The sequence below is a fragment of the Corylus avellana genome, chromosome 5 (assembly GCF_965113065.1).
Source record: "Corylus avellana chromosome 5, dhCorAvel1.hap1.2, whole genome shotgun sequence".
Lineage (NCBI taxonomy): Eukaryota > Viridiplantae > Streptophyta > Magnoliopsida > Fagales > Betulaceae > Corylus > Corylus avellana.
Window position 1 is genome coordinate 29,987,475 of NC_142494.1, and position 25,272 is coordinate 30,012,746.

General features: G+C 35.1%; 3 protein-coding genes across 11 annotated transcripts; 1 reads left to right on the forward strand and 2 right to left on the reverse strand.

Annotated features, from left to right (window-relative positions):
- Positions 1 to 4,593: 4,593 nt before the first annotated feature.
- Positions 4,594 to 7,149, reverse strand: LBD25 (LOB domain-containing protein 25). 7 transcript variants are annotated; one of them, XM_059593634.2, is made up of 3 exons: positions 6,996 to 7,052; positions 6,254 to 6,337; positions 4,594 to 5,361 (listed from the first exon to the last, which is right to left on the reverse strand). In XM_059593634.2, exon 3 carries the CDS (start codon positions 5,350 to 5,352, stop codon positions 4,843 to 4,845), a length of 510 nt encoding a protein of 169 aa, XP_059449617.1. In that variant the 5' UTR covers positions 5,353 to 5,361; positions 6,254 to 6,337; positions 6,996 to 7,052; the 3' UTR covers positions 4,594 to 4,842. The 7 variants fall into 7 exon arrangements, with proteins under 7 accessions (XP_059449617.1, XP_059449615.1, XP_059449619.1 ...); XM_059593632.2 differs by lacking the exon at positions 6,254 to 6,337 and having other exon boundaries at positions 4,594 to 5,356; positions 6,996 to 7,149; XM_059593636.2 differs by lacking the exon at positions 6,254 to 6,337 and having other exon boundaries at positions 6,996 to 7,144.
- Positions 7,150 to 12,135: 4,986 nt separating this feature from the next.
- Positions 12,136 to 18,479, forward strand: MKK3 (mitogen-activated protein kinase kinase 3). Of its 2 annotated transcripts, none has more exons than XM_059596634.2 (11): positions 12,136 to 12,279; positions 12,514 to 12,641; positions 12,730 to 12,987; positions 13,646 to 13,864; positions 13,976 to 14,113; positions 14,248 to 14,415; positions 14,924 to 15,037; positions 15,564 to 15,671; positions 16,354 to 16,445; positions 16,905 to 17,304; positions 18,185 to 18,479. In XM_059596634.2, exons 2-10 carry the CDS (start codon positions 12,537 to 12,539, stop codon positions 17,263 to 17,265), a joined length of 1,563 nt encoding a protein of 520 aa, XP_059452617.1. In that variant the 5' UTR covers positions 12,136 to 12,279; positions 12,514 to 12,536; the 3' UTR covers positions 17,266 to 17,304; positions 18,185 to 18,479. The 2 variants fall into 2 exon arrangements, with proteins under 2 accessions (XP_059452617.1, XP_059452618.1); XM_059596635.2 differs by having other exon boundaries at positions 12,523 to 12,641.
- A 196-nt stretch (positions 18,480 to 18,675) lies between these two features.
- LOC132182663 (Transducin/WD40 repeat-like superfamily protein) lies at positions 18,676 to 23,425 on the reverse strand. Of its 2 annotated transcripts, none has more exons than XM_059595968.2 (17): positions 23,317 to 23,425; positions 23,105 to 23,217; positions 22,860 to 22,968; positions 22,648 to 22,712; positions 22,246 to 22,284; positions 21,529 to 21,625; positions 21,357 to 21,453; positions 21,126 to 21,189; positions 20,973 to 21,049; positions 20,771 to 20,849; positions 20,382 to 20,461; positions 20,052 to 20,136; positions 19,892 to 19,960; positions 19,747 to 19,814; positions 19,624 to 19,672; positions 19,030 to 19,509; positions 18,676 to 18,926 (listed from the first exon to the last, which is right to left on the reverse strand). In XM_059595968.2, exons 1-16 carry the CDS (start codon positions 23,381 to 23,383, stop codon positions 19,132 to 19,134), a joined length of 1,536 nt encoding a protein of 511 aa, XP_059451951.2. In that variant the 5' UTR covers positions 23,384 to 23,425; the 3' UTR covers positions 18,676 to 18,926; positions 19,030 to 19,131. The 2 variants fall into 2 exon arrangements, with proteins under 2 accessions (XP_059451951.2, XP_059451950.2); XM_059595967.2 differs by having other exon boundaries at positions 19,000 to 19,509.
- Positions 23,426 to 25,272: the final 1,847 nt, after the last annotated feature.

A 25,272-nucleotide genomic window follows, 5' to 3' on the forward strand; every position in this document is an offset into this window, starting at 1 on the left:
AAAAATATCATTTATACATCTCTAATCTCCATACATTTTTGTTCACATGTCTCATCGTATTGTTGGTTTTAAATTTAAAAAAATAAAATAAAAAATAAAAAATTAACAGATAGGATATATAACATGATGTGATGTTAATCATACAGATCAAAGTTATGTACAAATGTACAATAAAGTATATACAACAAAAAAAGTAAATAAAACTATTTTGGATTTAAAAAAAAAAAAAAAAATTAAAATTTGTATTTTTCAAATCCAATCTATTAAACTGATGTGATTCTCACAAATTTTGGATAAATGTATTGAATTTGAAAAAATTATTCCAACTTAATTTAAAGGGAAACTTTATCCAACATCTCTTTTATTAAAATGTTAAGATTATATATAGATATATCTAGCTATGATCAAGTTATAATTAACACGGTAATTATTGATTCCATCTAATAGATTTCAAGCTTTGAGGGGGTTTAAGCACAGAAAACCAATCGCTAGCAGCTGGGCTATACACAGGGCCTTTAATTACTTGATTATGGACAAAGTTTTTATTTAAATTGGGTTGAATATTTCTTTATTTTCTTTTATTTTTTATTTTTTAAAATGTGGTTAAATATTTCTGTCAAGAGAACATTCAAGGGACACATGTCACTTTTATAGACTAGGTTGAAGAAAATTTCTCCGAAAACCAATTTGGAGGAAAACTTTATCCAGAGAACAATGTGAACATTGTGTTTTAAGCCGTAGGTGGGGTAGCTCTAATCTATGATGGTTGACTCATTCCTCGATTGAACCCTCTAAATTGACGCCCTTTATCCACGCCATAATATTATAGCAATCACCGGATATTAAGTAATTGTATCTTTGAATTAGAATGCAAGTTAGATACACTAAGATCTGAAATTGTCCCCTAAACGACTAGTTTTCCGACCGAAGAGAGAAAAATAAGGAAGAAAAGCTAAGAAACATCTCCTTAGGACCTATCTATTGTTTTCGATTATTATACTAAATCGTATTAATTATCGCATATTTTAATTATCCAATTATTTATTGAATATAATATGTTAGGATATATTATTAAATTTAAAAACTGAAACGTATGAATTTATGTTCAATATATATATATAAACCACTCGTTTTCTTTGTTCAAATTACCACCTTTATTTATGTTAAATTTATTATAGTTTTTATTTTATTTTTTTATTTTTTTGACATGTCCGTACAAGAGGGGAAGGAGGATTCAAACTAGTAACCTCTACTTCATTAGGTGTGGTCCCAACCGATATAGCTACCTCTTGGAGACTATTATAATTTTTATTATAAGTCTTTATACACACGTGAATTCGAGTAATGCTAGAAGTAACTATTGTGTCTTTTTTATGTCACTAAAAAAATAATAATGTGACTTCTAAAATCACTATTGTCATTTTTTTCATTTTTTCATTTTTTTTTTTAATTAAAAAATGTTGGAAGGGGAGATTAATTATAGCTATCCTACTTTGGCGTGACCATAATAGCACTAACTCGCTTGGCACCGCTCAGGAGGGGCATAGACGGTGAGAATTGCAGGTACTCCCTCAAGATCGACCAAGCTATAACTTAACATCTGCCTCACCAAGGCATAAATAGGACTCAAGGTGGCTAATACTAATATATTGATTATTATTAAATTTTAATTAACTTGTGATTTTAAAAGTCATCTCATTCTTTAGAGTAACACAAGAATGACGTATAGAATTACTCTATAAATTCCATTCCGCCCTCTTGTTAGGATAAATAAATCTCATAAAAATATTTTTGCGACCAATTTGAACAATAAACTATTAAAAATTCAAATATCGGCGGTTTATTATTATGAATATTTAATTCGTAAACTTTTTATTACCGTGGCAAAGCTCATGTGAAACCCTTCAAATCCGGCGGTTGTCGACCACAATAGAGGCCACGATGACGTATACCGCATGCACACATGCAGGTGAACAGTGATGCTCTTGAATTGGGCAGGTTGAAGTTCCGTTGAATGGATGTCCCTGATTGAGACTCCGATCACGTGGGCATGTGCGATAAGCCCCCTTGGCTCGGCCACGTCCCATCAATCAATCAGCTTAGATTGATCCTTGCAACTTATGCGTCGAGAGCTGTCCCGGTCTTGGACCTTTTGGGTCAGTTCGATCCCTTTGGGCGGTTGTGGGTGGGTGGCCCATGGATTCGAAAGACCGAAAGAGAGATAGACATGACCTCGGACCCCATGTCTCAGATTAAGACATTCTCAATCCACAATTCTGTTACGGTTTGGCCTAGGCCGTGCGCGTGCTCGTTTTTGCATGAGAAAGAGAGACATGGAAAATTAAAAAAAAGTATCTTTGTCAATTCTCAGTCATTTTCTCTCTCTTCTCTCCTCTCTATCTCTCTACACTTTATATTTTGTCGGCTGTAGTTAATTATTTTGGAACCCCAAGTATATATATATTCCTTGGATTATCAACTAATTTGTCGGCTGTAGCTAGCTAGGAGAAAATTTTTATGAGAATTTGTTTAATTAATTTTGTTATTTTCTTCATGAATTATTTTAATTAATATATAAGCCTACTACTAGCCATGGGTGCATCTATAGTATAAAGAGAAATGAGCTAGGATAGTGACGTGCTACCATTTCCCCTAAGTTTTGTGTGTGATTACTTTTGAAAATATTGATGGAAAGGAAAGGAAAAAGCATTCTTCTTCTGATCACTAGGTTTAGGAAGAAAAGTTTGAATTGGACAGGCACGAAGTCTTCATCCTCTCTGCTATTACGTATGTTTTTTAAAATAAACATGATCCAATAATTTTTACCTTTTTTTTCTTGCTGTACTCAACTCTCAACCCTCATCACATGGGAGAACAATCCCTGGTATGGATCCTACGAGGATAGGCATCTGTGTAACTTACTGCTTTAGACAACGACAACCTTGTTGTGGAGGAACTTGAACTTCACAACCACAAGCAATTATATATATATATATATATATATATATATATATATATATTATGCAGTTTTAAAAATAGAGGTGTTGAAAAGTCAACAAATTTGCAGTGACACACCTTTTCTTTGTCATGGAATATCATTTGCTTAATAGAAGAAAGTTGTCATTTGATGGCAGATCTGGGTTGAAGAAGCCCAGATCTGTAATTCATCTTTAACCTCCATTTCTCAGGCATCTCCTCTCACCATTTTTGGGGTTCCTTACCTTATCTCTCACTTCTTTTTTTCTCAATTGTGTGGGTCTCACGCGCTTCTCTATTATTTTCTTTAATCATCGGAGCGGTTGATAAAAAGCTTTTTTGGTTTTAATAATTTTTTTTTTTTTATGTGGATTACCATCTCCCTTATTTTATGTGTCCAACATTGTGATGTGGAGACAAAATAAATTGTTGTCCCTAAAGTTTTAGCGGTTGGGCACTCTCTTGTGGGACTTTGGAAAGGAACTCTTCGTCATTAGATCAAAACTTGATATTTATATATAGTGCTTCTCTTCTTGTTAGAGTCTCCATTTTTGTTGGTTGACGTTGCAAAAGATAAACCGCCTTATGCGGTCCCTTGGTTTCCAACCCAAGAAAAATCGGACCGGGTTGAATTTTGACCCATTTCCAGTTATTTAGTTGTATTTTATCTAAAGTTCTGTATTTACTGTTTGAGCTTTGTTGGGGAGCCCACCTTTTATTTTTTTGTTTCCTTGTAACCATTTTCCCCGTATTGAATTGAAAGAAAGAAAGAAAAAGTTGTCATTGAGGAGTTTGAAATTGATGTGCCAAAAGCTCCAAGAATCTTATACGAATGATCTGTTCATTCACACTCAGGTCCATAACATTCATGCTGAACAAAAAGGGGAACCCCTTAGTTGGAAGAGATATTGTGTGTTTTCTTTTTCCCTTTTTATTGTGATTTGATAAATCCTTTGCATTGCAGCTGGTTAAGTTCTAGCTAAATATTATAGCAGAAACCACCAGTCTCTCTTCTAAAAAGGAACTTTCTTAAAGGTACGTACGTATTGCAGGATTAAGGCTATTAATTAGATCTTTTTGAATGCTATGGATTGAGCAGCATAATTTGCATCAGCTTCCTCTGTACCAAGCAATAAATGGCTAGAGCTAGAGGGAAGTCCATGCTTCAAGAGGTGGATATATATATATATATACCGACTTGTGCTACCCACTATGTTGTCATTGAAACATATGCCATGAAATAGTTCATTTTTTTTAAGATAATAATGTCAAAAACTAACAAGATTCAAGGCACCTCTGACCTCACAGCCAAGTGGCATGGACCATTGAGCTAAGATTGGTGGTTAAATAAGTTAGAATATTGATGGCCTTGAAACTGAAGGAGACCCTCAATCAGTATCATAAACCATTGGACTTAGAAAAGATAAGGAAAGAAATAATTAAATTGGGTACCTTCTGATCAATGGTTTTATTTATTAAGAAAAGAGATAAAATCATCTTCTGAAACCAATGGCCAGCTATGATTGAGCTAAAGAAAAAGTTGGAATATATCATAGAAGAATCTTCATAATCCTTCTTAAAGAAACGGCAAGTCTTCCTAATGCACCAAAGTTAGAACCACCCTATTCAAAAGCTTAACTTAGAAATATCAACAGAATCTCATTTGTGCATATTTAATTAAGTTTGATAACTTTTCAATTGAGTAGTTTGGTAGTACTACTCTTCAAAACATAGCATATATATACATATATCCCATGTTATATTAATTATACCATGATACACAATAATTCCCCCTTCAGATTCTCTGAGAAACCCCAAATATTGATAAAACTTAAATATAATTAAGAATGATACAATTAATTAATCTTACATATTTCCATCCCCTCCTCTCTCCTGGCTATCCTGATCATAAGGCTCATTATTCCATGGAGAAGAATAATACAAACCAGAAGTTTGACCAAAAGAACCAGCTCCTTCATGACCCATCCTTCTTCCATACTGGGAATTAGTCGTTGATGAAGGCATGTCATTGCAGGCGTAGCGCATCAAATCAGCATTTGTCGCCTCCAATTCCTTCTGGAGCCGAAGAACATGCCTTTGGAGGACTGAGATGGCTCCAACACAGCCATAGACTGGATCTTTTATCCGTGCCTCGGCTTCATAGGCCAGAGAGTTTACTGCATCCTCTCTCTGGTGGGGAAGGACTTCGTTGAGGAGCTTACTAACATTGCTTGCGCCAAATATCTTGTGAACATTGGCAAATTTTTGTGGCTCTTCAGGCGGAAAATATGGAGCAAAAATGCAATCTGGCATGCATTTTCTCCTTAGAAACTTGCAGGCAGCACAGGGAGAATTGGAGTAGCTGGAAGAGGCCATATATCTTCACTGCACCAAAAATCATTCACCCATCTAATTATTATATATCCGTGAGCAGTTTATTGCAAATTCAATACTTGAAATTCGAATTCATAAATTATCCTTTTCTTTTTGTAATTTCCTTTTAATATATTCACTTTTCAAGTAAACTAATTAAGAACACATGCCACTTGGTTGAACTGGACAAAAGTTTTTTATTTTTTTACCGTATTTAACTTAATTGGTGATTTATGGGACTACAGAATTAGGGTTAGCACCATTTGCTGCTATCTTTTAGTTTTTCAAATTTCTTTTACCTTTTTTCGCCTGCCAAGCAGTCTTTATTGAATATGATTGTTACTTTGTGAATATTAATGCATCTCCTTAGATGTTACTAGACAGACCCCCCCCCCCCCCCCCCCCCCAAAAAAAAAAAAACAAAAGAAAAAGAGTAGGACATGAAGATAAAGATGGTTTCCTGTGTTAGGATTCTCCTCAATTTGGTCAATAGTTCCAAAATTCAATCAACAGACTTGTCCTTTGAAAAACTCTCTCTGTGTGCCCCCTTCCCCCCAGCCACCACCACAAATTTAGATTCCTCGATTTCATGGCAATCACTTACACCACCTACCACATGTTAGCATCCTTTTTTCTCTCCCTCTCTCTCTCACACACACACACACACACACTTGTTCCTTTCTCTCTCTTATAGAGCATGGCTTCTGATCACTAGTTTAATTTCAACCTTTATCTTTTCTGTGAAGTAGTACTGGAATTCTACAGCTGTCAAATTCCATACCCAAAACCCTAGCTAGATCAACTTATATAACCTGAAAATTCTAGCAACATTTTATTTGAAAAGAAAGGAGATTTATTAGTGAAGAATACAAGAAAGAAAGAGGCTGCACCTTGTAGTACTTACCCTTTTATGACTAGGTTTCTTTGATCAGAAAGAATATTATTACCTTTTTTTTCCCTCCGTGGAAGCTCCTTCAAGATCTATTCTCTGATAGTCCCAAGGAAAAAGAAGTAGTTGTAGTCATTTAGAGAGAAATTAAAATTCCTAGGAATTTACAATTGGGTGTGAGTTCAAAGAAAGAGGAAACCCTAGTTGCAGGCCAGACAGACACAGAGAGAGAGAGAGAGAGAGAGAGAGAGTTGCAAAAACAGTGACAAAAGGTAAGGATGATGAGAGAAAGGGGAGGCAAAGAGCATTTTCAGTGGGAAGGAACGGAAAGCAAAAGACAAGGGCAATAAATGGGGCTACAAAGAAAAAAAAGGATGACTACGACACTGCCATTATAATAATATCAAACACTGTTCAATAACCTGGCAGCTTAAGTTGAAACTTGCCCCCATCACACCTTCATACTCCTTTTCCCATATGTTACATATATTTTTTTGACCCCTGTCTTCTACAGAAGGTGGAAATTCTCTTTCACTGTGAAAGAGCATCTAAGGAATTTTTTGTTTTTTGAGATACACCTGAGAGAATCAAAACCCTAGCTAGCTATCGTTATAACACAAAGGCATGTGCATGACATGAAGTATATATATATACACATACATATATGCTATTTAAGAGATGGTGATCAAATTTGTTCTCTCTAGATTAATTTCTTGCACCAATTAATATATATATATATATATATGCAGATCATTACCGTACATGCATGCAACATGAATTCTTCCTTCTTTGCCGCATTGGTCGGTGATCATGAAGATATCCCAAAGAGAAGAACAATCATGCTTTAAATCTTTCAACTTTTTCTATGTGCCACACATGTTGATCATCATATGGGTTCTCTCTCTCTCTCTGTGATCACTGAGACACGCTTGGGGGTGGGGGGTGCATTTATTTAAAGATGTGGTAGGATGCACACCCAACCTCTGAATTTTTTTTTTATTACTGTTGGCTTCAATTATTGAGTTAAAGTATGAGCATGAAACTCCGAAAGCTTTACTGTTAGCTTCCATTATTGTATTCAGTAATCAGTGTATAGCTAGACAGTAGTACTGTGAATGATTTTCATGTGTAGTTACAGACAAACTTGACTCAATTGTAAGGAGCAAGGACGGATACAAATTTAATGTGGTTGGGCCTATCTCATTTTTCACCTCTCATTTACTAGCTTGCTTTATTAGTTTCCTGCTTGTACCTAGTACTGACAAATTATATATGTATTCTAGTCAATAATTGCCATAAACCTTCAGATTTGTACTGTGATTTGAACACTAATGCAGATTTATACTGTGATTTGAACACTAATGCTCATCATCATGATCATGAGATCACAATCTTGGTTGCAAATTGAAGGAGCCTAGCTGATAACATGCAATATTGAAAAAAGGCAGACTTATTTATATATAACACAGCCTGCTAGCAAGGCAAATGAATAAGAGTGGTGTTAGGGATACTACGTACATTACAAATTGATCGATGTCCTAGATAGTTTATAATTAGTAAAATAATTGAAAGAAAAAAAATTGTTTATGATCAATTTAATTAGTCAGTGATTGATTTTTCGACCATTTACTTTTAATTATGAACTGACAAAAAGTTATTACACACAAAACATTTTCCTTTAAGAAAGATATAAAAATGTCATTTTAATAGAAGTCAATGTAGTGTTGTCGACAAAAGTAAAAAATTAAGCTTGGCACTTTCTTGCAAGTCCATATATATACACACATTTGCGTATATACCTATATATGCATACATTTGCCCAGAGTCTTTGGGTCTTTCAGAAAGCCAAAAAGGCATGAGATTACTTAAATATAACTATCCAAAGGTTGGGTGGTGTGGTGGGTCGTGGGTTCCCTAGAGATATAGTTAGGTAGAATGCTTTGATACACCTTTGATATTATACAATTCAATCCCATTTTTCAAATCACAATTTCTATCAAACTTTATGAATTTGTTTATACAATTTATATAATATTAGTCGATAAAGCAAATGTATTTAGTTAAGACCATGTGTCTTTATTCATGATTGGAGATCAATGGTAGCAATGAACATATAATGATGATTTGATTTTCCTTTAGATCTCCTCATTAAGGTACACGAATCTACTTTTTGTAGTCTCATCATATGTGGACCAGTATCGATCTGTGTGTATATATATATATAAACTTTCGTTTTCTTATTAATTATACAAACAATTATATGAAAATTAAGATCAAATAATTTATATGAACCTTCCCTTTCCTTTCAATTTATTATTAGTTGATGTTATCATATATATAGCCTTTGGGCATCAAGAAAAACAAGTGGAGAGATGGTACTGGGCACTTTCAGAAACCATAATATATATTACTAAAATTAATGTCCTCCTCGGCGTTTTTGGCTAAGTGCAATAACTCTCCTTTCTGCATATATACTGCATGCCTGCTAGGATTCTTTACACACTATAAGGGTCAGATTTCAACTGATCGATCATTGAGAAAAGTTTCAAAGGGTATACATATATATAAATAATTTTTTTTTTTAATCAAATAAATTATATATGCCGATTGCAGCTAGCATGGCCGCCCTAATGATTAGAGTCTAGAGAGGCAAGGCAATTATTGGTTTATATATCACGCTCAGTTCAATATATGTTGAAAACAATGTGATTAATTAATCTGTTAATTATATATTTAATTCAAAGGATTGGTTGCTAAGAGATGGAGACCACAAATTAAAACCCACATCCAACGATCCATCCTTAATTTCTTCTCTATGGTATCAAAGGACGAGAGCCACAGTCACTTTCTCTTTCCCTTGTCTCCATTTTGAAGGTATATATTGCATCTCCTTTACACCAAACGCAACATGATTAGGGGAGACACCATTCAATGGATGATATCCATTATTACGTACTAAAGACAGATTCCTCCTTAGAATGTGTATTATTTTTGGAGGGAAAGAAATTAAATGCGAGGACTTTTAGGGGGAAAGTCTATAATTGTTGAAAATTTTCAGATAATTTGGTTGGGGGTAAGGTTCAAAGTTAACTTACGTTCTTTAAAGTTTTCAAATGTTTGAAATACTGCAACTTTTACGAGAGTTCATAATTAATGAATAATTAAGAGTGCTATGGAAAAAAGTGGCGGGAAAAAGAACGATATTTGCAATTTGCAAATCTCGCGAATCAATTTAAGAGTAAACGTATGTGGTGGCTTCTAAACGAGCTTCTCTCCTACATTTGATCTCAACTAGGTACGTCGTCTTATCATTTTATTAATAGTATGGGGCAGAGATGTACCATTTATTTTTTCTGTCACGTTATACAAGGCATGATCGATGTACATGTTCTCTTTTTCTTGCATTTAGGTTGATTTGTCTATTGTCGGCAAGTCAATCATGCACTCATTAATTAAATTGATAAGTGAAATTTTTTGGTAAAAGAAAAACTTGTAATAAGCTCTCTTTATTCTTAACATGTGGCTAATGAGGTAGGTCTTGGTCATTGTCTGATGATAATACATTGCATGTGATTGGCCCTCGCTCATATTTAAGGGGATACAAAAAGTCTACCTAATAGGTCACCACTTGGGCTCTAGGAATAGGTTTTATTATATATGGTTGGGATGAACATAATTGGATAGGCTTTTGATCTGCTCGCTCTGGGTTGAAAATAATTAAGTCCCTTGCTAGATTCATCAAAAAAGTGCCTAGATCTCCTGGGCCTCTAACACCCCGAAATTGATTTGGAGACAGATGATGATGATGATGACCATTGCAATTTGCAGGAAAGTTTCTGATTCTTCACCTGACATTTCTGAAGCCAATAATTTTTTGAGTGCTTCACTCGGTCTTGCCTCTCTCATGTCATTGATGGATACAGCATACTTGCTCCTTTATATGTATATATATAAAGAAAAAAACTAGTACAAGCTCTGTTAGGATTGTGGAGACTGCAATTTAGTATGATTGTCATGACTTCCTTGCTGCTTGTAGCATTCGAATTTGTTCGATCAATTTCTAACCAAGTTTGAGTTAGTCCTATATATCATTAATTATTAACCTAATATCTTCTATATAAAGCACAGATTCTTTGTCTTTTTTTCTTTTTCTTTTTTTTTAGGGGATTGTAAAATATCTCCCAAAATTTACATATTTACCCGGGGAAGGTTCAATTAAAGTTCAATTATATCCATGTTAGGCCTCAATTAAAAACCAATCCACCTCTGCCATTCACCTACTCCCAAGGGTTGCAAGCAGATGTCTAACCCGTAATCTCAAATGGGTGAATATATACAGTATCCGTTGTCTGCCCATATTGAGAGCTCCCCATTCCCCTCAAAAGCCCTCCTCCCTTTGTCATTGTCTGTTGTCGCTATTGTTCGAGTAATTGTTGTTACTTTTCTCCGCAACATGAATCGAATGTTAGTGATAGCTAGTTAAAAAAATAAAATAAAATAAGCCACGTGGCTTCATATGTACGTTGTCCCTCAGATAATTCCTTAGATCATTCAATTAATTCTTCAGCAGCTCAGTGAGATATAGTTTGAGACTAAAGACATGGTTAATTTGCATGGGCGGCCATGCAGTCGATTGAGATTGTTCATGAACAGGGTTACCCATTTCTGATATTGGAGAAATGATCTCAAGAGAGTGATGGAAGACGTGGGGTGGGTCTATGAGTTAATTAAGGCACGTAAAAGAGTGAAAAATGATTACAAATAATTGGAATTAGGTGGTGGTAGGTCTACTGTCTATATATATATATATATATATATATATATATATATATATATATGCATGAAGAGGAATTATAGCTTACAAAATTTATAAAGAGTAGAGGGGATTTGAAACTGATCGATCATACAAAGTGGAAGGTGTGGGGTGGGCCTTTATGAATAATCTGAAACAAAAGAAAATTCTTGAAGCCCCTCTTCTTGCAAAGTGTCTTGTACGTAAAGTGGATTCCATATATATTGTTATATATGGAATTCAATATTCTCGTTAATTATGACCGACCGTTAAGATGGGAGTTAATTAAGGTGGTCATGTAGCCACTCTACACAAAGGAGGAGAGGGGCCGGTAGTCGTCCAGTCATCCCTGATTTTTTTTCTTCTTTTTCTATTCATGCTACTGATCATGCTTTTTTTTACTTTTTTTTTTTTTTTTCTTTTATCTATATATATATATATATATATATATATATATGAAGAAACACAAGGGTGTGTTTGGTACACTATAATTATATACTGATTACTTAAGAATATAAATGAGTATTATATATCAAGAATCCAATAAGCTATAATAGAATAGCCATTCATATTTATTGGTTTGGCGACAACATAGGAACAATCAAATTTCTTAATTGGAGTGGAATTATATTTCAATAAAATTCTTTGAAGTACTTTTACTTATAAAAATGATACCCCCTCGTTGTGGTTGGACCATCCAATATGAAGATCATCACAACCACTCCCAATAACTTGTAGTTGTAGGTGGACACACCACCTTAGAGTCCGGTGGTTAGCCATCCCTAGGGAGAGACCAGAATATACCTAAGGAATGATTTTTCTTAGATTATTTTTAAAACTATTCCATTCGATCTTGGGACTCTTATACCTTTTTTAGACTAATGATTATTTCTCATTTTAGAAAAATAATTCTTCCTAATCATCTACACCAACAGCAGCACTAGCACAACTAGATAACAAAACAGTTGTTCAATTTACAATTTTTTTTTTTAAAAAAAAAAAAAACTCTTTTTGAAAATTGAATTAATTAGTCAGAATTACTATAAAATTTATTTGAATAATTGAATTACTAACAATTTAAACGACTAATTATATGAACCCCGTCCTTCCTATGCGTTGGGCGGGTCATCTCCAGCTCAAAACTTAAGCGACGACGTCGCCTGGTCAGTCAAAATTGCAAATGCTGCATAGAACCCAATCGGCTAGTTGGCTCAGATTTCAACGGTACCAAAAAACGGTTAGAATTCAGGTAAAAGCAACTGCTCTGGAATTTAGCTTTTTCACTTGTACAGTGTGAGATCTCTTTTCGGAACTCTTCTTCTATTAATTTCAATTCAAGGTCTCTGATCGCAGTCTCACTTGCTCAGTACATATCCAATTGATTTTTTGTTCGTTTTTTTTTTTTTTTTTTTTTTGGATTTATAATCAAGGTTAATCAAGCCAAAATATGAGATAAACGCTGAATTATCATTTTGATTGTTAGTGAATACAGTAGCGAAATCGTCCATGGCTGGATTGGAGGAGCTAAGAAAAAAGCTCGTGCCTTTGTTTGATGCCGAAAAGGGCTTCTCGGCCGGGTCCAATTTGGACCCTTGTGATGATTCTTACACGGTAATCTTATTGAATTGGATTAGAAATTTGAGATTTCAATTGGTTTTTGTTTTGGTTTTTTTGGTTTAAATTGTTGGTTTTTGTGAAGCTATCGGACGGTGGTACTGTGAATTTGTTGAGTAGATCGTACGGAGTGTACAATATCAACGAGCTAGGGTTGCAAAAGTGCACGTCTTGGCCCTCAGACGGTGAGGAGGACCGGAGTGAGAAGACGTACCAGTGTGCCTCACATGAGATGAGGATATTTGGGGCAATAGGGAGTGGGGCGAGCAGTGTTGTGCAGAGAGCTATACATATTCCTAATCATAGGATTTTAGCCTTGAAGAAGATCAATATCTTTGAGAAGGTATATTGCTTGCCGAGTCTTAATTTTTATTGAATTTAATGATGTGAGAGTTTGGTTTCTCATGGACTAAGATAAAGAAAATAGGTCAATTGGTTTACTTGCTCAAGGCTGTCTAGAGGTCGTGTTTCCTATTATATAACTTTGCCATTTGGTGGAATTGGTTTTTTGATTGTAAAGCAAATGCTTGTGAATTGTACATTAAGAATATGATCATATTCGGATCATTTTTATGGTGTTTGAACGATGCCATGAAGGAAGAGGGTAAATCTTCATGTTCGGCTCATTCGCATTTCTTAATAGTCTTCTATGTTCTGAAGTATCTGAAATTGGTTTGCACTCGTTGCATGAACAGATTTTCATATCCTACATCTTGTGTCCCGTTGTGTATGAAGAGGCAGCACCACCTATGAGTTAAGAATTTAATTAATACTCCAGCACCACTCTAGGCTGTAGTATCAATTTATGTGCCTCTATAGAATATAGATTAGTTTCCCTTCTAAATGATCTTAAAATTTACTAATCTGTTCTATGGTGGACAAAATTCAAAATCTTGATCTACATACCTACGTCTAAAATTTTCAGCAATAAGGAATGTTGGGTAAAATATAGTATTCATTTATCATATTGTCTTACATAAGTATTCCCTTCTGCATACTAGGAGAAAAGGCAACAGCTTCTTACTGAGATACGGACATTGTGTGAAGCACCTTGTTATCAGGGTCTTGTAGAATTCCACGGGGCATTTTATACTCCAGACTCTGGGCAAATTAGCATAGCTCTGGAGTACATGGATGGAGGGTCATTGGCAGATATCTTAAGATTGCAGAAAAGAATACCCGAACCTGTCCTTTCATCTATGTTTCAAAAGCTCCTGCATGTAAGAATATCTTTTCAGTTTCAGCTGGGTTTTCCTCATTATTGAGGCTTGACGCCTAATCAGAACACGGTGCATTCTTCTTTAATTATATTTTGTTTTTCATCCTGGAAGGGGTTAAGCTACTTGCATGGAGTTAGACATTTAGTTCACAGAGACATAAAGCCGGCAAATTTGCTTGTGAATCTGAAGGGAGAGCCAAAAATAACAGATTTTGGTATAAGTGCTGGCTTAGAGAATTCAATGGCAATGGTTAGTGACACATACTACATCAATCTAGTTGTATGCTTCTTTCTTGTTAATGCATGTCTACTCTCTAGTTACACTGAGACATAAAATTGAGTTGCTTATTTGTTACTCACTTACCTCTGAATGTAATTTACCAGTGTGCTACTTTTGTTGGAACTGTTACATACATGTCACCTGAGCGAATTAGAAATGAGAGTTATTCTTATCCGGCTGATATTTGGAGCCTTGGTCTTGCTCTCTTTGAATGCGGCACGGGGGAATTTCCATATTCAGCTAATGAAGGACCTGTCAATCTTATGTTACAGGTGACATGCCAGTGCCTTTCGAAGTTATATGTCCCTTATTTTATGTTGCATCTCTCAAAAGATAAGTGGGAAGCACTTGTTTCAAACAGATTGCTTTCTTAAATTTCCATGCTGATACATTTACAAGGGATCAATATAAAAATAGTGTTTAATTCCTTGGCAGGTATGTAAAATTAGAAAAGGAAAAATGAAAGTGGCATCTGTTTCATATCAGTTATATGATGTGACAAACATAATATTTCAGTAGTTGTAATACTCTTAACGATCAAAGAATGTTGGGTTCATGTTCCAATTGTAATACTTTCTTGTTCTTTTTTCTCCTTCTAAATAGGTGTTTCTCTTGTATTTCCTGTGTACCTGGATGGCACTTTGCGCTTTTAATGATATTTTGATTACATATCAAAAAAATGTTTCCAGTTGTAATACCATTTCAGCAGTTGAATTCCTATGCTTTTTATTGCCTTTGTGACAAGTTATTTTTTGCAACTAAAAGTTTTTGATTTGGCAGATTTTGGATGACCCATCACCGTCACCATCAAAATGCAATTTTTCACCGGAATTCTGCTCATTTATTGATGCCTGCTTGCAGAAAGATGCAGATGCTAGGCCAACAGCAGAGCAGGTGAGTAAATATGGCAGAAGCTATCTGCATCTGGAGCCTGCTAAGGGCTGTGGAAAATGCTGGTGAAGTATAAACCTATGGTTTTAATTGATATTTACTATGTCTAAAAGAAGATGCATCAATTTTAAAAGAAAAAAATATCTTAACTGTGGTAAAATTTAGTTCAAGGATTAACTTAACAAATTTTTTGAATATAGTTGAAATTATTACCAAGAGACGGCTTTTATGCTTCTTCCACTTGGCCTATGGATCTGCTTGTGCAGACATTTAGTTCTTAGTTCTTATTATGCACTTCCACTTCTCCTTTTTTAATTATTCCTACATTTTTTTTTTAATCCTTGCTTAATGTTTTGAAGAAATGACTCTGAGAATCCTTGTGCCACTTTCATCCTTTTTGAATGTGTCGTTGAAAAAAAAAATTAGTTTCTCAAGACTAAATGTGAATTCTCATGTCAATGTAATAGGGTTCATTAAATAAAGACATGATGGCTACTCAACGCTGATAATTTGTACTCTCCAACTGCAGCTACTTTCACACACATTTATTACAAAGTATGAACATGCCGGAGTAGATTTGGCAGAATTTGTCCAAAGCGTTTTTGATCCTACTCAAAGAATGAAGGACTTGGCAGATGTGAGTATAGAAAGCTTCTAATTTCTATGTTTGCCGTATAAATGTGCTAACAACCAAAAATCTGTCAACAAGAAAATTAGTAAATGATATCTCAGAGTGTTGCATGTGAATCAGACTACTATGCTGGTACATTTGAACTTTCAGACGACAAAACTTCTATATGCCAAGCTGCTTTGAATGCAAAACCGAAGAGGGCAGTGTCTTTCAACTTGCACCCAAAACATGAATTAATTTTTAGTTCTGACTTGCATGGCATCTTAGAACCTACAGCTACTGGATGGTCCTTTTTAGGAACTCGTCTATGTTAAAAGTATCAAATTTAGATGATACATGATAGATGACCATTTGCATTGAAATTTTTCTACACATTTTTCAATTATTCTGCGTCATTTACAATGAGAGAAAATCATTTTTTATATTATCAACCTAAATTCGATTTTTGTAGATATGTAAGGTCGGATCAATAAAATGTTTTGATCTGGTTGCAGACCTTGACGAGAAGATATGGCATGTTCAAATGTTACCATGTTGAATGGCATGACCTAAAATAAATAGTTTAATTTAACAAATACCTATTGAATTAAAGCACTTGGATGGAAGCTTGAATCAGCAATTGTAACAAGAGCTAATCATCGTGCTTATGCTCTATGGATATTGATACACGTTATGTATTTCTGACCAGATGCTGACGATACATTACTACCTTCTCTTTGATGGACCTGATGAACACTGGCAACATATAAGGACCTTATATAAAGAAGGTTCAACTTTCAGGTGCTGAACTACCCAGTAACAATTTTTTTCTTGAAGCAAAAGTTGCTAGTTCTGGAAGGGGAAGGTTTAAATTGGTCAAACATTGTCAGTCCATACAAACTTATTCTGAAAGGAGCTTCATGCATCTTTCAAGTAATTATAATGGAATCTTTACTTTGAAGATAAGTTATTCCCCTTTTGACAAAAAGTGGTATCAGTGAAGTTAAGTGCAAGATGAAAGAAACTTCTTATTGTGAAAAGAAATGTCTCACAGCTAATTTGGAATGCTTTTCATGGGAAAAAGAAGAAGGTTTTGGGAAAGGATGTGTTCCAAACTCAACAAACGTAGTTTTATCAAAACTCAGTTTTTAACTTGAAAAATGAGAAACTGATTGTGTGCTTGTTTCTTCCTTTTGTTTTTTTTTTTTTTTGGAGTAAAATGCTTTTCATGCCCACTAATATGAGCTTCTATTCTTCTAGTTTCTCTGGGAAACACTCTGTTGGTCCAAATGATATCTTCACAACTTTGTCAGATGTCCGAACTACATTAGCCGGTGACTGGCCTCCTGAAAAACTTGTGCATGTCGTGGAAAAACTTCAGTGCCGTGCTCATGGTCAAGATGGAGTTGCCATTAGGGTATCAGGATCCTTCATTACTGGGAATCAATTCCTTATTTGTGGAGATGGCATACAAGTAGAGGGTCTGCCAAACTTTAAAGATCTTTCTATTGATTTATCTAGCAAGCGAATGGGAACATTCCATGAGCAGTTCATCATGGAACCGAGCAATCTCATTGGTTGTTACCTCATAGCTAAGCAGGAGCTGTATATTATCCAGTAGAGAAACTAACAGTGAGGATTCCCTCCTCCCAGGAGCCAGGTCAGTAAATTCAATAATTGTTCACAAGTTTATCTTACTTTCTGAAAAAATTTCTGCAATTTGGTAGCCCTTGCAAATTTGAAATTTTTGAACGTGAAAGCAGCTTCTTGTTAAGAAAACTCATTAATGATTCAATTCCAACTAATGCTCTGTTTGTTTTGACGTAAAGCATTTTCTGATGTTTTACTCCGACAGATCTAGGGTTCCTTGAACAATGTGATATCTCACAATGGGTAAATCCTTTACCCTTCCCCCCTCTTACTAAGTGTTAGGGGAGCGAATGAGATTAGATACCCTAGTAGTCCTAGCCGTAAACGATGGATACTAGGCGTTGTGTGTATCGACGTGTGCAATGTTGTGGTAAACGTATAAAGTGTCCCGCATGGGTAGCACGTTCGCAAGAATAAAACTCTTTCAGCTGAAAACATTTTATGGAAAAACAACTTACTTTCTGGTGTTAGGCTGTCAATGTGAAAATGCTTTTAGTTCTTTGGTTCGCATTAAAAATGTGAAATCATTAATATCCAAGGGTGGCTTCGGTAGGGGGCTCCAGTGGGGGTCGATGCCCATAGAAGAAGGGCTGGTATTTTGGGTGTGTCATGGTTGGGTGTTCACGGGGTAGAGGGATTGAAGAGAGAAGTTGTGGGTGGAAAACAATTTATGGTTGATCGAATATGTTTTACAGCCAAACACCTAAAACTATTAAAAATGTTTTACATCGAAACAAACAGAGCTTAAGATTCGCAACGACCTTGAATGACATGTTATATTTATCAACATCAGTTTTGAATGAAATGGGTTTGGACTTTTGTTCATAACTCAGACATTGAAAATTACATTTCTTTTGGTATACTTACGTGGAAATTATATTTGTGGACAGATATTACAACTATGGCTCCAGCAAGATCGAACTAACAAACTCTTCTCTAGTGCATATGGCCCCACTTCACAGGCACAAATTATCATCATGCATCATCTGGTTACAGAGCTTATGTTCATTTGGGTTGGATAATGTCGAAGTGAAAGCATAGATACAGCCAAAATAATTATTCACTTGTCAAATTTTTTATGTATCATTAACTCTAATTAAATATTTCCGAAGCTCTCAGTTTTCTTTCCATTTTAATGTATATTATTCACATTATTTGCAATGAAATGTATCTAGAGCTTTTGTAGCTTTCTTTGATCTTTATTACAACTTGCTGCGATCTCTTTAGCTTTACTATTTAGATTTCCCCCCGTAGTTCATTCACAATATCAATGGCCACTCAGTATTTTTAAGCATCAACGCTCAACTCACTGAAAAAGAAAAATCTTTTATATGATAAATTCATTCGTATGAATGAGTTGCATAAATTTAGACAAATTCCCCACAAAATGCAAGTGAAAATTAAAAATCACATGCATTTTGAATACATGTTAATTTAATAGACTAAATTAAAAAAATTCCTTCAAAATAGAGGAAAACTTTATCCTCTTATAAGCCAATTGACGATCTTTCCTGTTTGGTACATGTTTTTGTTCAATTCCAAGTTGGCCTCAATCCTGAGGGAAAATTTGATGAGATGTAATGTAATTATAAACAATCCTCCTGTATCCTGCTTTACATTTCTGATACAACCCTGCAAAAGTAAAAGCAAACATGATCAAATTTACTTTATATATATATATCAAATCACAAAAAACTGAACTTACTTTATAATATGAAAAGAGTGTTGGATCTACGTCTCAATTCTCAAGCCATCGACCCAGCAACAAAATACACTTCGCTATAATAACCTTCATACCGTATATATAACAACTATCCCCCTGATATTGACCGTCAAATTATGAAGCCACTAGAAAGTAATCTCGGATTGTTCTCTTTATAGAGGAAGGAGGGTTCAAAACAGAAGACGGGCTCTTCAATGTGGCTTCAGGGGTTTTCTCTAAAGCTTCATCTAAATCAGAACCTGAGAATAACCTTTTCTTCTGGCTCTCAGGAGTACTGATTTTGGGCATGGTGATTGTTTCAGAAAAGTTAGTTTGGTGTGATACTTCATTGGAAGGAAACAAATTGTCAGGGTCCTTTGTAAGACAACTTGGTTCATCCATCATAAGCTTACGTTCCGCACTCGGGATTGCCATTACTCTCCTTCGAACCGAAGATGGGGATCTTGTGCTTGTGCTCATGCAACAACCGCTCTGAGTGTTCCAAATCCGAACCTAACAAACAAAGATGTGCAGATTGAGACGCAGGAAATTCTTAATAGTAGAAAAATTTACAATAGGCTAATAGTTGCATCATCCTGTATTTCATTTACTTATATGTATGCTTACTGTGAAATCATCTGAAGAAGTTGCTATCTTCCCGGCCTCAAACGGACACCTGCAAAAGAAATTTGGGAACTTATTTTTTTGCAGGTTACACTCAAACCAGCAGCATTAGGGTTTAAAAGTTACCAGTCTACTGCTGTAACTTCTCCATCATGGCTCTTCAATGCAATGGGATCCCCCTGCGGCTTGTTTACCTGGTTTGACTTGGCCAATTTAATTTAAATTCCAATCAAAGTAAAACAAAGAGCCCTTCATAAATAAGAAAGCTAACCTGCCAAATATAGGCATTTCCATCACTAGAACCACTGATTATCTGAGCTGCATCAGGACTGATTGCTGACTGCAGTTGCGCAAACCATATTGAAGATATGTAAATAGGTAGGACATCAATTTCAAGATGTGTACTGGGGCTTACAAAAAGCAATGCTCACCTTTACATAAAATGATTCTATCCGGCTTCCAGAGAAGGATCTCAAAGGCCCCTTTTCAAGCTGAAGTAAATTGTACAAGTATATTCTGGAAGAAACAAGAATAGAAAAATGTAAGACATTCAATATTTCCTAGTAATGTTATATTTGCTAACTGTCTATGGTTCAAAGCAAGGGTGAATTTTTTGAGATGCGAAATGCAGTCTTTGATCATAGGATTATATCACAGCAATGCGCTGAGCTCTCATGGTCACAATTTTAAGATTATGTTCTCTGAACAGTGGTTAGCCCTGTTTGTGACAGAAATAGATGCTAATCAAAAGGGTAGAATACCTGTTGTCCATGCATGAGGCTGAAAGAAACACTCCATTCAAATCTTGGGACAAGCTAGATATTCCATGTAATCTTCTTTCCTGGAACGAGAACAAAGAATCAGCAACCAACAGGACATCACCACCATATCAAACTATCAAAATCCATAACAAAAGTTCAATTCATGGAATTACTGGAGAAAGACACTTTATATCTTCTGCCACATCAGAATTTCCAACTATTTTAACAATACCTTGACCAACAGTTCCACCATCAAAATCCCAAACTTGGGCATTGATCCTGAGTTTACTAAGGTGGATAGCAAGGTACAATAAATATGAAACTTAATTTGTTGCTTACTTCATGGAAGGAAGCATTTACATGATAAATTTGCAGTAAAGCCAAAGTACCTTTTTAGTTGACTGCGGATGAGGGCATGTCTGTGTTACCACACTTTTCAGATTTCTGGTATCCCAGAACTTCAAAATGCTGCAATGAACCAACCACAGGTGAAACCAAACAATAATCTCAAAGCATCAGTATAATATAGCTTCTTACCAGAGAATTGAACAACTAATTTCACGTATCCTTGCAAATGCTATTCAAAGATACCTGTCCACCGCTCCAGCAGTAGCAATTGAAACCTCATCTTTGAGATAGAGGACCGATGTAATGCTCATCGAAGCTGCCTGAAGTAGTTGAAAGAATCAGTAAAGAGTATAAAAAATAAAAAGTGATCAGGAAGAAAGGGAATCAGCAATAAACCTTGCCCCGCCTAGTGCGTTTTGCTTGAGGGGAAATATGCGCTCCTTTGACCACAGCAGCTGAACTGTGCGAAGTAATCAGAATATTTTAAAAATAAATAAATACGAAGAAAAAAAAAAGGAAAACAGAATTGCATTGAACTGAATGAGAATAAACTGAAAAATGCTTATGTTTGAATCACAAACGTAAGCTACTTGATCGGATCAAAAGAAGCATGAAGCCATAACTTACCTTAAATAAAGCTCCCCATACCCACTTTTGGAGCTTGAATTGCATCTCAAGTCCCAAAGAGCAAACGACCCATCTCTTGAACCGGAGACAATTATATCTGTCCGGGAAAGAAAACAGTTCTTAGGGTTAAGTATATACCAAATAAGAAACAGAGATGAAAATTAAAACCTACCAGGATTAGTTGGATGAGAATACATAGACTTCACACTTCCTCTATGCCCTGTTAACACTCCAATACATTTCATTTCCTGGACATCCCACACCTTCATCTGTTGAAAGGCCAAAGAACATAATTAGCTAAGAAATCGAAAAGTCATTAGTTTGACAAATTTTACCATTATTTTTCCAATGGAAGCCAATTTTTAATTTTTGGTATTTGAATCACCTTTTTAAGCCTTAACTCATTTATTGTAACAATGTATTACATTTTTTTCTTGGTGAGTAGCTGCGGAATCAGTTAGAAGACTAAGATGCCCTTGACATATCAAACAAGAAAGCCTGGACTAAGCTCACAACTTGATTCAGGAAATATATTGATTTTTGATTATCAAAGATAACTTCCAATATAAAAACTTCGCATCCAGCCCATAAATTTTAAATCACTGAACCATGAGTGCCCATTGAGTAACTATCAAGAAGTACAATTACGTTATATGTCATTTCAAGCATGTTCTGTTGGTTTCATACCTTAATATTCTTTGTGCATATAACTAGTATGATAATAAAATTTTGAGGAACGAACATGACCAAATACAGAGTCAAACAAAACAGGCTAGAAGGCGAGACTTGTAAATAAAAGTGAACCTATGCTAAGCAAATTCAGAATGCATTCTACATATCAAACATGCTAAATGCGGGCAAGAAAGCTACTAAAAAGTTTATCACTTACAGTTTGATCACCAGAAGCCGTCAGAATTTGAGTGTCGTCCTGCATAAGTGTTCAAATTATGATGAACATCAACATTATGACACAACAAATTTATTAACTCAAATTGGGATTCATAAACCATAGCATCGACAGAAGCCTTTTATAATTGAGCAGAAAACTCTTTTGCCTGACCCAAATTGACAATTAATAACTACCCAAAATTCTCACTTCCCATTTCCTACAAACAGTTGAAAATGTGTGGGCTCTTGACAATGTAAATTATTAAATGGCAATAAGCAAAACTCGATTTTAACATGCCTGGTGGAAAAGTCCCCAATTCAGCACAATTGCAACAAAAATTTTATCAAAATTTCGCTCTAAAAGGGACCAACTCAGAAAATCACCAAGGAATTCGGCAATTACCTTAGTCCAACATAGATCAAACACGGCATTATGATGTGCAACCCAGTCGCAAACCCTGGCTTTTTCTGAGAACCGGTGATAAAAAATAATAAAAATAATAATAAAAAAAAATAGTAATTTCAATAAATTAATAGAAATGAATAATTAGTAATACTAAAAATAACAATAATTGAGATTTTCACAGCAATCAAAACCCTAAAGACTAATCAGACCTGCGTTCTCCCGTTGAGACGCAGAAGATTGGAACTTGCGACGAGTATCAAACAAGCTCACGTACCCGTCCTCGTCGGACACGGCTAGAATGTGCGAGTTCTTGCTAGTCTGCAAAAAAAATTAAAATATCAAGGAAAAAAAACGTTTTCGAATATGCATACTCTGTAGGTAAATATTGAAGCTATGATTAAACTATTCAACCAACACTAAAAGAAAATACAGATTGACAAATTTATTTTTGTACCTTGCAGAATGAGATGGCCAGCGGCGGCGTTTCGTCGCCACAGTGCTCGACAGCCACCGCTCCGATTTCGGTGATATCAGACGCCGCGTCGCTAATGTACGGCCGTTTTCGGACTGAAAAAAATGCGTATGCGAAATGTGAGAGATAATTATTACATGGAAATACGTATACATCGAGAGAGAGAGAGAGAGAGAGAGAGAGAGAGAGGGGACCTCTGAATCCATTGAGCTCTCTGGATCTGATGTTTTGGAAGAAGGATTGGGGATTCGAGCTCTCCATTTGCGAAATATAGTCTGCAGCTGTACACTGCAAACTGCACGGGGAGGGGGGGCACGAAGAAGAAGAATGAAGATGAGGGTGTGCACGTGTGAGATGGTTTTATCGTATCTGAGGCTGGCGCGATAATTTTTCTGGCGGGAACTTAAATTTCAATGTTGGCGAAGGCGGGTTTTTTGGTACTTTTCTTTTTTTCAATGTGAAGACACCAAAATATCTTATTAGAGTAGTTGCAGCGGCGTACTCAAGTTTTTAGGACGAAAAGCTTGGACGTAAGTAAAGCTCTCAATTATTTTGTAGAAATGATCAAATTCATTATATTTTTAATTATTTCTATAATTAATTGATGAATCTACAAATTCGAAATTCACGAATCTAATGGTTGCTATATTAAATTTGTAAGATGAGATGGAAAAAATATTGACGTAAATCATTACTCATTATTTTTTTGGATTTGGCTCGGGTGTTCGTAAAAAAATTATATTATAAGGCTTTGTTTGTTTCGGTGTAAAATAATTTCTAAAAAATATTTTTCACATATTTTAGGTATTTTGTGTGACGGAAAATATTTTTTGGTTTGACAGAAAAAGTCAATTTAATTTACAAAAGATTGTTTCCACCATAAATCATTTTTCGAGTTTTACTATTTCATTATTAAATCGACATACCCAATTGGAACGTCATCAAAACCTTGTCATTACTTCACTGAACCACGGTTGAAACTGGCCAAACCCCCCAGGACTCGACTAATACCCGTGGAGACCTTGCCAAGACTCGATGAGGATCCCACCAAGATCCAATAAAGAGTTGCTAGGACACCACTTGGACTTGGTCAAGCAACACCTAAGACCTGATCAGAACTCGATTGAGTCCTTTGTCGGGACCCTAGCCGAGCCACCGTCGAGACTTAGTTGAGATTTGCGAGACCCGGTCAATACATTATTGTTGAAAAACATTTAATGTCAAAACAAATTGAGCCTAAGTTATAGTTTTTATAACAGTTTATATTTTATTTTAAGCATTTTTTTGAGAAAGAAAGAGAGTGTGAATTTAAATATGAAGGGTTGAAAAAACTAAAACATATATGCTGTATTTTTTTTACTGCACTAGAGTCGAATTCTTTTTCTTTTTTAATTTTTTTTTAAATAATAAGTTACATCCTTCTCCTACAAAAATTAAATAGATGTTTTGTCAAAATATTTTTACAACAATGTAAGAATACAGTCCTAGACTCCTAGTCTTTATTATAAGTTCTGTATTTTGACTTATTTGTTAATATATTTATTTTCAATGAAAAATTAAAAATGAACACAAAACAACATAAAACATATGTATGGCAACTTTCTCTCTTCCATTTTTTATTTTAACCCAAAAATAAAAACATTAACAACTGTATTCACAAAAAAATTCAAAACTATATTAACCTTTATGTCATATTAATTTTTGTTTTTCAACCAAATACAAAAAGCACATCTTAGAAAACATTATCAAACACCACCATGTTAGCCTTGTTAGGCAATTCATATCATTAGTCCCTTCGGCCTTCTTGGTGTTTTGATCAAAAGAATAAATTTTCTTGTGCTATTTGAAAGAACTATGATTATTACTTGAAATTCGGATTCCAAGTAATTTGCTACTTAAATTATAGTAAATGCCAGAGAGCGTAATGGGACTCACCTATTCAACTTGGTCTTGAGTAATCCCCACTTATTGGAACAAGTAAAAGCTATATAAAAATTTTCATATTTATTGCAACAATAAATTTTTTAAAAATCTATAGCCAAGGGTTTTTAAACATTTTATCTAACTGGAAAGAAGTCGTTTCTTTATATGGACCAAACGACACTCAACCCAGGTCTAGGGCTGTCAATTTAACTTGTTATGCGTGAACC

What these genes read in the sequence shown, in the direction of transcription:
- LBD25 (XM_059593632.2), bottom strand. Translation starts at nt 7,036, where the DNA reads ATGCGGCAAAGAAGGAAGAATTCATGTTGCATGCATGTACG. An exon ending in TCATGTTGCATGCATGTACG is followed by an intron (nt 5,357 to 6,995) that starts GTAATGATCTGC and finishes GGTGCAGTGAAG; the next exon opens with ATATATGGCCTCTTCCAGCT.
- LOC132182663 (XM_059595968.2), bottom strand. Translation starts at nt 23,383, where the DNA reads ATGGAGAGCTCGAATCCCCAATCCTTCTTCCAAAACATCAGATCCAGA. An exon ending in GTCTCAACGGGAGAACGCAG is followed by an intron (nt 22,713 to 22,859) that starts GTCTGATTAGTC and finishes ACCGGTTCTCAG; the next exon opens with AAAAAGCCAGGGTTTGCGAC. An exon ending in ATCCGCAGTCAACTAAAAAG is followed by an intron (nt 20,462 to 20,770) that starts GTACTTTGGCTT and finishes TTCTCGTTCCAG; the next exon opens with GAAAGAAGATTACATGGAAT.
- MKK3 (XM_059596634.2), top strand. Translation starts at nt 12,537, where the DNA reads ATGGCTGGATTGGAGGAGCTAAGAAAAAAGCTCGTGCCTTTGTTTGAT. An exon ending in TGTTTCAAAAGCTCCTGCAT is followed by an intron (nt 13,865 to 13,975) that starts GTAAGAATATCT and finishes TCATCCTGGAAG; the next exon opens with GGGTTAAGCTACTTGCATGG. An exon ending in CTAGGCCAACAGCAGAGCAG is followed by an intron (nt 15,038 to 15,563) that starts GTGAGTAAATAT and finishes CTCCAACTGCAG; the next exon opens with CTACTTTCACACACATTTAT.